General features: G+C 60.6%; 1 protein-coding gene across 2 annotated transcripts; it reads left to right on the plus strand.

Annotated features, from left to right (window-relative positions):
* The first annotated feature begins 600 nt into the window (after window positions 1-600).
* Window positions 601-10,839, plus strand: SH3BP1 (SH3 domain binding protein 1). 2 transcript variants are annotated; one of them, XM_040985813.1, is made up of 17 exons: window positions 601-778; window positions 1,881-1,923; window positions 2,149-2,253; window positions 2,948-3,024; window positions 3,277-3,388; window positions 3,475-3,551; window positions 3,920-4,064; window positions 4,441-4,509; window positions 4,623-4,713; window positions 5,045-5,190; window positions 5,630-5,823; window positions 5,912-5,992; window positions 6,252-6,368; window positions 7,542-7,639; window positions 7,840-8,005; window positions 9,398-9,503; window positions 10,715-10,839. In XM_040985813.1, exons 1-17 carry the CDS (start codon window positions 720-722, stop codon window positions 10,760-10,762), a joined length of 1,734 nt encoding a protein of 577 aa, XP_040841747.1. In that variant the 5' UTR covers window positions 601-719; the 3' UTR covers window positions 10,763-10,839. The 2 variants fall into 2 exon arrangements, with proteins under 2 accessions (XP_040841747.1, XP_040841741.1); XM_040985807.1 differs by having other exon boundaries at window positions 9,398-9,492; window positions 10,150-10,839.
* Window positions 10,840-11,421: the final 582 nt, after the last annotated feature.

The following is an 11,421-nucleotide window of genomic DNA, read 5'->3' on the forward strand; positions in this document are numbered from 1 at the left end:
TTCCCAGGCCATAAGCAGGGTGCTGGATGTGAAGTGGAGCAGCTGGGACACAAACTAGTGTCCATATAGGATGCTGGTGCTTGCATGGCAAGGATTCAGCAGCTGAGCCATCACACCGGCCACACAGCATCCACTATAAAGGAGACGGTGGGACAGGCGCTTGGAGCCAGGTGGCTGGAGACTGGAGCTACCCATGCTGGCCAGTCCACCAGCCCACTATGCAGGGATCTGACGAAGGGCCTTCGGGTCGCCAAGCCGCCCAGGCAGGCCAGAGAAGGTCCCAAAGGTCTGTCTCTGCTAAGCACAAAGCCCTCTTGAGCCCTTAAGACGGGTGCAAAGGTCCCTTCTGCGGGGGGCAGGGGGTTGCTAGGGTGGCGGGGCCGCAGCCGGAGCCGGCTCACCTGCTTCCCGCCAACCGGGCCAGCCGGGCGGGGAGCCCCACCTGCGGACGGCGACGCGCGCCAATGCTGGCGGGGCGGGCAGGGCGACTGGGGGCCCGGAAGCCGGGGCCGAGCGAGGAGGCGAACTTGGAGAGAGGACTGACCTGGGGGCCGGGGCGGAGCCGCGAGCAGCAGGGGAGGAGGCAGCTGGCGGCAGTGAGCGAGAGACTCCGCGCGGCCCAGGAAGCGAGCGCCGCGTCAGACAGGCAGGCTGGGCCGGGGGCTGCCCTCGACCCCCGAGCGTGACCCGCAGTACCCCGCTCCCCAACAACCCCCAAGATGATGAAGAGGCAGCTGCACCGCATGCGGCAGCTGGCCCAAACGGGCAGCTTGGGACGGTGAGTACTGGCCTCTGGCGGCACCAACTCCCTCCCCACCCCCTCGACCCCGCGGGACCCAGAGGGATGTGAGAGCTGGGAGACTTAAGCGGGGAGGCCGCCCCGGCTGGGCAGCCGCTTGGCCTGGGGGTCTGGGTTCTGCTCTCCTTCTCCCTGCCCTGCAAGCCTCCTACACCTCCAGGAGGACAGACTCGCCTTTGGGGGAAAGGAGTGCCCCACGCCTGATTGGGGAGGGGGTGCTGCATGGACACAGGGGGGCGGCCCAGGACGCTGGATATGCCCTGCTCGTAGGGCCTCCCTGGCCTCACTGGTCAGCCCTGGACAGTGGGGCCAGAGAAGCCCCTTGGGATTGCCGGTTAGAGGAAGGGGAAGGGTTGATGGGGGAGCAGGGCTTGGGGGGAGGGGAGGAGGCAGGGGCCTTGCCTAGTGGAGGAGGGGCAGGGCCCTCCTGGCAGCGCCCCCTCCCCCAGTTCCAGGCTGGAGGCCTCCCACTTCTGGGTCCCGCTTCTGCTTTTCCTAACTCAGGTGGAAAACCTGCTCAGGGTCTCCCCACCCCTCCAGTCAGTGGAGGGGAGGCCGGAAGTTTGGGTTGCCGCGAAGGGCCCTGTCTTCTCTGCGTCTCTTCCCCCAGCCCAAGAGAGTTCCCTATTCTGTGGGCCAGGCGCCCCGGGCCCAGCTTGTGGGCTCCTGTGGGTACAAACGCCTGTGTGCCCTGGCAGCCCCAGCGCCCACTGTATCCTTGATAAGAGCCCAGGCCCACTTCCACCCTCTGGCCAGCCCACCTCTGCTCCCAGCTGCTGTGCAGGGTCCTTGCCATGCTTGGGGGCTTGGCCAGGCCTCCTCTTCCCTGGGGTGTTGATAGTGGGGGGTGGGCCTAGGAGAGCCCCTCCTCTCCCAGCTCCGGCAGGGCACAGCCCTGGGTGTCCTGCATGGAGGAGGAAGGCAGGGCTGCTGTACTGCCCTGTGGAATGTGCTCTTGGATTGGGCCCACCTGTCATGGGTCCTGCCAGGACTTGGGGTCTGGGTACCCTGTTGGAGAGGAGGTGAGCAGGGAAAGGCAGGAGGCAGGGGGACTTACAACAGCTCTCCCACCCTTCCTCAGCACCCCTGAGACTGCCGAGCTCCTGGGCGAGGACCTGCTGCAGGTACGCGCCTGGGCCGCCGGCGGGCGGGCAGGTCCGTGCAAGCTGTCAGAGCTGGGGCAGGGTGGGGACGCTAGCTGGGGACCCGGGTTGAGTCATTTCCCAAGCTGTTGGCCACGGGATCCCCAGGAGGAGGAAAGAGAAAAAATGGTGGGTGGGGGTGGGTGGGTAGGGGACACCATAGTCTCCCAGAATCCACCATCCCTGCCTCTCCCCGGACCCTCCCAGGTGGAGCAGCGGCTGGAACCCGCCAAGCGAGCGGCTCACAATGTGCATAAACGGCTGCAGGCGTGTCTGCAGGGCCAGAGCGGGGCAGACATGGACAAGCGGGTGGTGAGCGAGCTGGGCAAAAGGGGTTCTAAGTAGCACTGGAGGACGTGTGGAGACTGCTGGGGGTAAAGAGTCCTGGGGCACCTGCCTTTTTGACCCAGCACTTAGTGGAGTAGCCTGGGAGGACTTCCTGGAAGAGGTAGCATTGGAGCTGAATTTTCAGCGATGCTCACCAACTCCTGCTGGACGGTTGCTACGATGCATTGATATATCGGTGCTGGGTGCCAACAGGCACCCTGGAGGAGGAAGTGGGGGCTCCCAGGGGTAAGGTCCATGCTGGGGTTGTCAGAAGCACAGCTAGTTTGAGCCTCATCTCTCCCACCTCAAAGCTGGAGCACTCTGTGTCTTGGGCAGGAGGAGGAAGGCATTGTGAGAATCTGTGACCAGGGCACGGGCTGTGGTACAATGGATGAACGCTACATGTGCCCTGGGCCAGGGGAGGCAGCTGTGCCTAGGCTAGCTCCTTCAGCTGGGTGGCTTTTAGTGGTTCTGATCCTGTATGCATCCTTGTGTCCTGGCCTGCCCCACCTGCTCGCCCAGTCATGTGGCTGCTGGGAGGGGAAAGGGGACCAGATGAGCAGGAGCTGTGACCACAGGCCCCTCCCCCATGGCTGGGGTCACCCCGTGCTTCCCCCATGGCTGGGATCCCCCATTCTAGGCTCTTGCTTACACCTGGCCCTCGACTGTCCCCCTACAGAAGAAGCTTCCCCTCATGGCTCTGTCCACCACAATGGCTGAGAGCTTCAAGGAGCTGGACCCTGACTCCAGCATGGGGTGAGCCCAGCTGGGGCCCAGCATGCACTTGGGGGTGCCAAGGGGGTAGTAAAAACTGGTAGGGGACCCAGGTCAGCAAAGGTGGCCATGGCCAGTCTGGGGACAGCATAGTGGTTAGCGTGGGAGGGTGTTGGGCCTGGTGAAGATGAAGGAGAACTGGGAGGGGCAGGAAGTAATGGAGAGGGAGTACCCTCTCCCAATCGAAAGTATTTGTCAGGAGGAGCCTGGGCCCACTGGGTGCTGCATCCACAGGAAGGCCTTGGAGATGAGCTGTGCCATCCAGAACCAGCTGGCCCGCATCCTGGCAGAGTTTGAGATGACCCTGGAGAGGGATGTCCTGCAGCCCCTCAACAGGCTGAGTGAGGTGACCCAGCCCCCTGCTGCCTCGCCCCCCAGCGCCTGCCTCCTGCTGCTGCCCACTGAACCCTCCCCACGCCCGCCTGCCCCCAGGAGGAGCTGCCGGCCATCCTCAAGCACAAGAAAAGCCTGCAGAAGCTCGTGTCCGACTGGAACGCCCTCAAGAGCAGGTGCAAGCCGTGGCCGGCTGCTGGGGGTGGGGACTGGTACTCATCACGCCACAGGGATGACCACACAGCTTGAGGTCCTTGCCACACCGGGAGGGACACTTCAGGGCCCACAGGAACACATGTGGTGAGGGTGCATGCATGAGACAGCTGTGGTGACCCCCTCAAGCCCAGGGGAGCCATAAATAGTTTTACTCCTCCACCCTAGTGGCCTGAATGGTTGTAGTTACCAAAGTCACCGCCAGGGAACGCAGCACAACGCCCCTGGTCCAAGCTGGACAAGACCCCAGAACCCAGACAACGCTGAGGTTTGCCACCTGGAGGAACACTTGGGTGCGCAACAGTCCCAGTGACCACTCCATTTTCCCCAGGCTCAACCAGGCAGCCAAGAACTCAGGCAGCGGTCAGGGGCTGGGTGGTGCCCCTAGTGGTCATGGTCACACCACGGCAGCCAACAAGGTAGAGACGCTGAAGGAGGAGGAGGAGGAACTGAAGAGGAGAGTGCTACAGTGCAAGGTGGGACACGTGAAGGTGTGAGGATGGGGCCCAGGCCTGGGTCAGAGGAGAGAGCACCTGAGGCTCGCAGAGGCAGTGTGGGTGGCTTGCTCTCACCACGGAGCCAGCTGGGCTGAAGTGCTGGCTGGCAGCCTCCAGCAACCGCAGCCTTGGCCTTGAGCTCACAGCTGCCTGTGTCTGCACCCTGGGCATACTGCCTGGGAGGCAGGCGGGCGTGCTGGTCACTGGACTTTTGGTATGTTTAATGAGTGAATGGGTGACCGGACAGTGTGCTAAGGGTATGGTGATGCAGAGCGTCCCTGACCCCTCCCAGCCCCAGAATCCCTTACCCCGTCCCCATAGACCCCCAGGCCCACTGATATGATCTGTCCCCAAGGACGAGTACCTGGCCGACCTGTACCACTTCTCCACCAAGGAGGACTCTTACGCCAACTACTTCATTCATGTGAGTCTGGGATTTGTGCGAGGTGGGAATGGCTGTGTGGTGACCTGGGAGGCGTATCTGCGGCTGCCCGGCTCTCCTCACTCCCGCGGGGTGTTGTCCCTTTATCCTCACAGCTCCTGGAGATTCAGGCTGACTATCATCGCAGGTCTCTGAGCTCCCTGGACACGGCCCTGTCCGAGCTGAGGGAGAACCACAGCCAAGCAGGTCAGGGCTGGATTGGGGAGAGCTGACCTGACAGCCCTGCCCCCAACCGTGTGTGTGAAAGAGGGAAGGAAGGGAGCAGGCCCAGGGCTGTGACACCTGCTGGGATGCGGGGATGGGAGGAGACAGTGGCCAGGAGGCCGGGGCAGACGTAGGGGAAGTAGGCAGACATGAGAGGCTACTTTGGATATGGGTGTCTCTTCAGGGAGGGTTGGGGGAAGGTGGGGACCCTTCTTTTGAGGATGTGTGGGGTGCCCATGTATATCTAGCATGACTGACACCTCCTCCCCGAGGTGAGAAGACCCTGGGCCGCTGATCCGTCTTATCCCCACAGACCCCTTGTCCTCGATGACAGCCACCACCTCCCCCAGGGTGTATGGGGTGTCACTGCAGGCGCACCTACAGGAACTGGGCCGGGACATCGCCCTGCCCATCGAGGCCTGTGTCCTGATGTTACTCTCTGAGGGCATGAAGGAAGAGGTGGGGCCCCTGTGGCTGGCAGCAGGGGTGGGGGAACGAGGAGCATTCGGGCTCCCATGCTATCCCAGACCCACACCCAGCTGGGCCAAGCACTGTGCTGCGGACCCTTGGCAATCCTTGCTCCGTTGAACAGTGACCCTGTGGCACTTTGGCCTTGTTTCCAGAGGGAGGGACAGCACATGGGGAGGTGGCATTGGAAGTGCTCCCAGCGGGGCTGCCACACACTGGGCCCTCCATGTCCTTTAGTCCCCTGGCGGCTTTCCTAAGGCTGGCCCTTTAAGCAGGAGATGCCCCAAGACAGAACTGGGCCCCTTGGCACTCCTGCCTGGGCCCCTGTGCTGCCTTGCTAGGCTGACCAGCCTCCTGACTCCCCAGCAGCCTTTTTGCCTTGCCCCATTTCTGGTGATCCCCTTCCCCTAAAAGCCCTCTCACACTCCAGGGCCTCTTTCGTCTGGCCGCCGGAGCCTCAGTGCTGAAGCGCCTTAAGCAGACCATGGCCTCGGACCCGGGCAGCCTGGAGGAGTTCTCTTGCGACCCCCATGCAGTGGCAGGTGCCCTCAAGTCCTACCTGCGGGAGCTGCCTGAGCCCCTGATGACCTTCGACCTCTATGATGACTGGCTGAGGGCTGCCAGGTGAGGATGTGGCTGAGGTGGCAGTGGGAGGAAGTGGCTGCCCAGGCCTGGCCTAGGACCCCTGGCTCACCTGCTCTGCTGTCCTCAGCCTGAAGGAACCAGGTGCCCGGCTGGAGGCCCTGCAGGAGGTGTGTAGCCGCCTGCCCCCTGACAACCTCAACAACCTCAGGTGAGTCCAACCCCATAGCCAGAACCCCAGGGGGGACTTAGCCCAGTCACCTGCCTGGCATCTTCTGCCCCCGTGCCTGGCACAGCCTTGGCAGGTGGGTCTGCAGGTCTTAGCATCCTCCACCCATGCCAGCCCAGCCCACAGAGGGGCCCTATTGACGCTGCTGTTAGAACCATACTGGGTGGCACTTGCCCATTCTTTGGAAACCCTGGAAGCCCAGGGGGCCTGTGGCCATGACGTATGTCCCACCCATCACCAGGTACCTGATGAAGTTCCTGGCACGGCTGGCTGAAGAGCAGGAGGTGAACAAGATGACACCGAGCAACATCGCTATTGTGCTGGGGCCCAACCTGCTGTGGCCGCCTGAGAAGGAAGGGTGAGGGGCAGTAGTGGGGGGAGGGAGCCCCACCTGACACCCCCATCTCACTCGCTCACTCTCGGCCTGGGTCCGTTAGCTGCTGTGGCCACAGCCACCCCTGAAGACTTCCTGATGGGACTTCAGGTGCCCCCAGGGCTTGGGGTCATGGCCTTCTGCATTCACAGCGGCAATGGGGGCCTTGACAACCCCATGTGGGGGCCTGGGAGCAAGATTGGGTTCCACCGCAACCCCTGACCTGCCAGCAACAGCCTGAGGAAGTCATTCTCCAACGCTCCATGTCCCCAGCTCTACAGTGGGGACACGTCACAAAAAGATTTATTTGTATTAGAAAGGCAGATGTATAGAGAGAAGGAGAGACAGAAAAAAGATTCTCTATCCGCTGGTTCACTCCCCCAAATGGCTGCAATGGCTGAGCTGCTCTGAGGCCAGGGGCCAGGAGCTTCTTCCAGGTCTCTCATGCAGGTTCAGGGTCCCCAGGCTTTGGGTCATCCTCTCCTGCTTTTCCAGGTCACAAGCAGGGAGCTGGAAGGGAAATGGAGCACCTGGGACATGAACTAGTGCCCATATAGGATCCCGGTGCTTGCAGGAGGTTAGCCAGTTGAGCCGTCACACCAGTCCGAATTACACAGACTAGAATTTTGCCTTGGAAATTTGAAAAATTCATGAGTGAGGAAATTATGCTTAGTTGTTTTATTCATTTAATTCCAAAGACAAATGGGAAGAGAGTGGGCAATCCCTCATCGTCTGGTTCATTCCTCATGCCTGCGACAGCCGGGAGTGGGCCAGGGCGAAGCTGGGAGGCGGGAACTCCACATGAGTCTCCCATGTGGGTGTCAGGGATGCAGCGCCCAGAGTTGTTACCTGTTACTTCCCCAGGTGCATGGGAGCAGGGGTCGTCAGGACTGGGGGTGTGTGCTGTGACCCAGGGAGGGGCCTCTGACACACACAGGTCCCATCTCATGCTAGGAGAGTCTGTCTAGAGCTGAGAACTTGGAGAAGTTTCGGTGCTGAACCAGTGGCTGGAAAAAGGGCAGTCTGGGCTGCATGAACCAGGCACACACATATATACGTGGCGGCCTTGGACCTGTGGCCTGTGAGCCCTTGCTGGCCTGACCTCACAGGCCACAGGTGTCAGACACAATGCTGATTGTGTCTGCTTTCTTGTGCCAGGGACCAGGCCCACCTGGACGCGGCCTCCGTGTCTTCCATCCAAGTGGTGGGCGTGGTAGAGGTGTTGATCCAGAATGCAGACACTCTGTTCCCTGGAGGTAAGGTTTCCCCGCCACCTCCCACCCCTGCCCCCAGCCTCAGGCCTGGGCAGCCCCGGCACTTGCCTCTCTGCTATGAGCTCCCATTCCTGGTCTGCGTCCATGGGCAACAGGAGGCGAAGCTCACCCCAGGAGTGCAGGGGACCAGGCACAGGGGCTGGCAGAGGCTCTGCCCCAAGGCCCACACCTTCTGTCTACAGACATCAACTTCAACGTGTCAGGCCTGTTTGCGGCCCTGGCGCCCTTGGACAAGGGCAGTGAGGGGCCAGTCCTAGAGGACCTGCCATTCACCGCTGCACCTGACTCCGCTCCCACCACCACCCCAGCTCCAGCTCCGGCTGCAGTCCCGGCCTCCATCAGGGAAAGGTGAGCATTAGGACATGGCCCTCCCACCCCGCCCTGTGCCCACCCTGCAGGTGCCCAGCCTCAACCACTGGTCTTTGGCCCTCTTGTCACACATCCACCTCTGTGAGACCCAATCATGGAGTGGGAAATCCAGCCAAAAAAAAAAATGTCTATGCAGAACATAGTCAGATTTTTCTTTTTCTTCTAAGATTTATTTTAATAATTTGAAAGACAAAATGACAGGACGAAAAAGAGATCTTTCAGCCACTGATTTCACTTTCCAAATGACTGCCATGGCTGGGACTAGGCCAGACTGAAACCAGTAGCCTGGAACTCCATTTGGGGACCCCTCAGGGGTGGCAGGGGCCCAAACACTTGGGCCATCTTCGGCTGCTTTCCCAGGTGCATTAGCAGGGAGCTGATGGGAAACAGAGCAGCTCAGACTTGAGCTAGCACTCTAGTGTAGGCTGTAGGCGCTGTAGGTGGCAGCTTAACTTCCTGTGCTTTGACGCTGTTCCCCAAACATTTTTTTTTTTTTGTCCTTGTCCTCTCAACCATAGTGTTGCGACTCTGTAGGTAGCACTTGCATGGCCACAAGTGTCCTAAGTCATCTAGTAGCAACCAGAAGCACAGGAGTGGTCCAGCCTTGGTTGGGTTCCAACATGTGTAGCGATGGGACACTCTGGTTTCTTTCAAACCAGTTTTCTTTCTGGTTTCAAAGACCAGCCCAGACAGTTGGGTGTGGGCAGGTTGGCAGCCTTGAATGTGTTCACTGGCATGTTGTCTGGCTGCTTCCTGAGTGCCCACTGTGTACCAGGCCCTGGGAATTTAGGGACCCAGAGAGGTGACCACAGTAGAGTTTGTCTAACCTCCCAGACTGAGCTGGAAGGGTTTCTGGGGCATCTGTATTGAGCAGGGGCTGTCCAGTGTCCCACAGGCTGTGCTGGCCAGAGCCATGAATTCCCCAGATGCACTGGGCAGCAGGGCTTAGCTCTCGCACTGCATGGTGGGAGAGAGAACCAGCAAGCACGGAATGGCAGGTGGTAGCCAGTGCCATGCAAGAGGAGGGAGCAGAGAATGGGTGGATGGGGGAGCCAGGCGCACCCACTGACTCGCTGCTTCCAGAGGCAGAACATCCCATGAACCACACCCTGGGAGGCCCGCTCCAACAGGCAACTAGGTAGTGTGCCAGCCTTCCCCCACAGGGGCCATGGACCCCTTAACAGGGTCCCACAGCAGGTGGACATGGTGGATGCAAGCCTGTCTAGAACCAGAAGCGTCTTGCCTTAGGGATCTGGCCTGGTCCCTGGTAGGACAGTCTCCTGTCAGCTGGGAGTCTCCTCAACATGGCAGGCAAGCAACTTATAGGCAGTGACGATGTCTGTTTCTGCCTCCTTCCCCTTCCTTCTGCAGGGTAGACTCGGAAGCGCCCCCCAGACCAGCCTCCCCTAAGGTCCACAGGAGCCCCCCAGAGGCCACAACCCCAGCTGAGGATGCAGCTCGGAAGAGTGAGTTGGCGGTGGGAAGGGAAGGAGAGGGGCTGGGGGAGGCCAGGAATCCAGTCCTGCTGCCTTCTTCAGATTCCAGCACTGGGCACCTTGAGTGTAGTCCTAACATCCTGGGTGCAGAGAGCACTCTCGCCTGAAGGGAGCGCTGTGTGCAGTGTGCAGAGCTAGCTGGGCAGCCAGGCACCTGAGGTCAAAGGGCAGGGGGAAAAAGAGGTAGTTGGCACAGAGAGACCTGCAGCCTCCGGGCCCACTCACCTGTCAGCTTGGTTCAGAGCTGGACAGGTGAGCAGGCCTCCCTGGCATGAGTGGCCCATCTGGGAGGTGCAGCCATCTCTGGAGACCCCCTGCTCAGTGCTGTGCCAGATGGTCTGCTTGGCTCACTCTGCTGGTGCTGGTAAGGGGCGTGAGCAATGCACGAGCAACAGAAAAGTCCACAAAGCCCTTTCAGAGCACCAAAGTCATGCGCAGCAAATAGAACTGGGAGATGTGACAGGTGTAGGGCGTTGGTCTTGGGCCCACTGGGGAGATGAGCATGAAGGGAGAGCAAGCCCCTACAGGAGGAGAAGCAGGTGCTAGGACCCTGGGGTGGGACCAGCTTGCAGGTGGAACTCCCTTAATCGGGATGTTTCACCTTCCTCCTGCTGTCTTGCTCTGCAGCCAAGCGCCCAGCACCTGCACGACCCACCATGCCACCACCCCAGGTGGCCAGCGCCCGGTCTTCTCCTCCAGCTGCGCCACTGCCCCCTGGCTCCGGCAGCCCCGTCACACCCCGAGCTCTGCCCCGAAGGTTGGTTGGCAGCAGTCTCCGGGCCCCCACAGTGCCACCCCCTCTGCCACCTGTACCCCCACAGCCTGCCCAGCGTCAGAGCCTCAGGTCCCCAGCATCCCCAGGGCTGGCCTCACTCAGCCCAGTCTCCCTCAGTGGGCCTGTGCACGTGGACTTTGGGGTGGCCAAAGAAGAAGGAGGGGGGGCCCCTGAAGCTCTTGAGGGGGTCCCCACTTCCCCAGCTCTGCCACCCCAACCCCGGCCCAGGAGCCTTGCCTCTGAGACTGATTGAACAGGTGTGCCCTCCCTCTTTGCCTGCCGTGACCTCGCAGGACACAGTCCTTGCCTTTGCCCATAAGTGCCTTGGTGCCCGCTGGGCCGGCCCCCACGGCCCCTGCATGTTTTGACCTTCTCCTTGGGGACCTCCTCCTTGCCTGACCCCCCACTCTCTGGCAGGATCCCAGGGGAACCAGTGGAAGGAAGGAGGGGCTTGTCTGTCCTTAGGGGATTTATTATTTTTCTCTTGCCGACATATTTTTTTTTGTAAGGCTGGTCAATAAATTATTTTGGACAAAACTGGAGCAGCCGCCTAAAGGGTTGTTTTCTCTTCTGGCTTTGAAATGAAAGAAGCTGTCAGCGGGGAGAGGGAGGGGGAGTCCTCCTCTCCTCCTTTCTTGTACTCAGCATCCTGCTCAGCTCCTCCTCCCTGGGAAATCAATGCCGCCCTCCTCTCAAGCGGGGAGACTGAGGCACGCAGGGCTGGGGTGGGAACCAAGGTCTGACAGACTGCCGGAAGCTCTGCTTGCTGGCACTCCAAGCGGATGGTCTAACAAAAGTTGTACTTAGGGTGAGATGCCCTGTCCACAGCTCCGCTAAGCTGGCTCTGCACAGGTGCTGGGCTGGCTCCTGGACTGAGCTCTCCACCCACAAAGCTTCTGGAAACAGGAGGAGACCTGACAGAACCTAGGGTCCTGGCACTGGGGTCCCAGTGAGGGGTGGACTCCCTGGCTCAGACCGATATGTGAATGTGGATGGCATTTAGTCATGGAAGGCTTCCTAGAGGAGGTGATCTGTAAGGGAAGTCTTCAAGGGAAACGTTGAAAGGCAAGATTGATGTTTTAGGCCAGTAAGACTACCAACCTGTACAAAGGCCGTGACACAGG

The sequence above is a fragment of the Ochotona curzoniae genome, unplaced genomic scaffold (genome assembly GCF_017591425.1).
Source record: "Ochotona curzoniae isolate NIBS_2020 unplaced genomic scaffold, NIBS_Ocur_1.0 contig_1014, whole genome shotgun sequence".
In the NCBI taxonomy this organism is placed as follows: Eukaryota; Metazoa; Chordata; class Mammalia; order Lagomorpha; family Ochotonidae; genus Ochotona; species Ochotona curzoniae.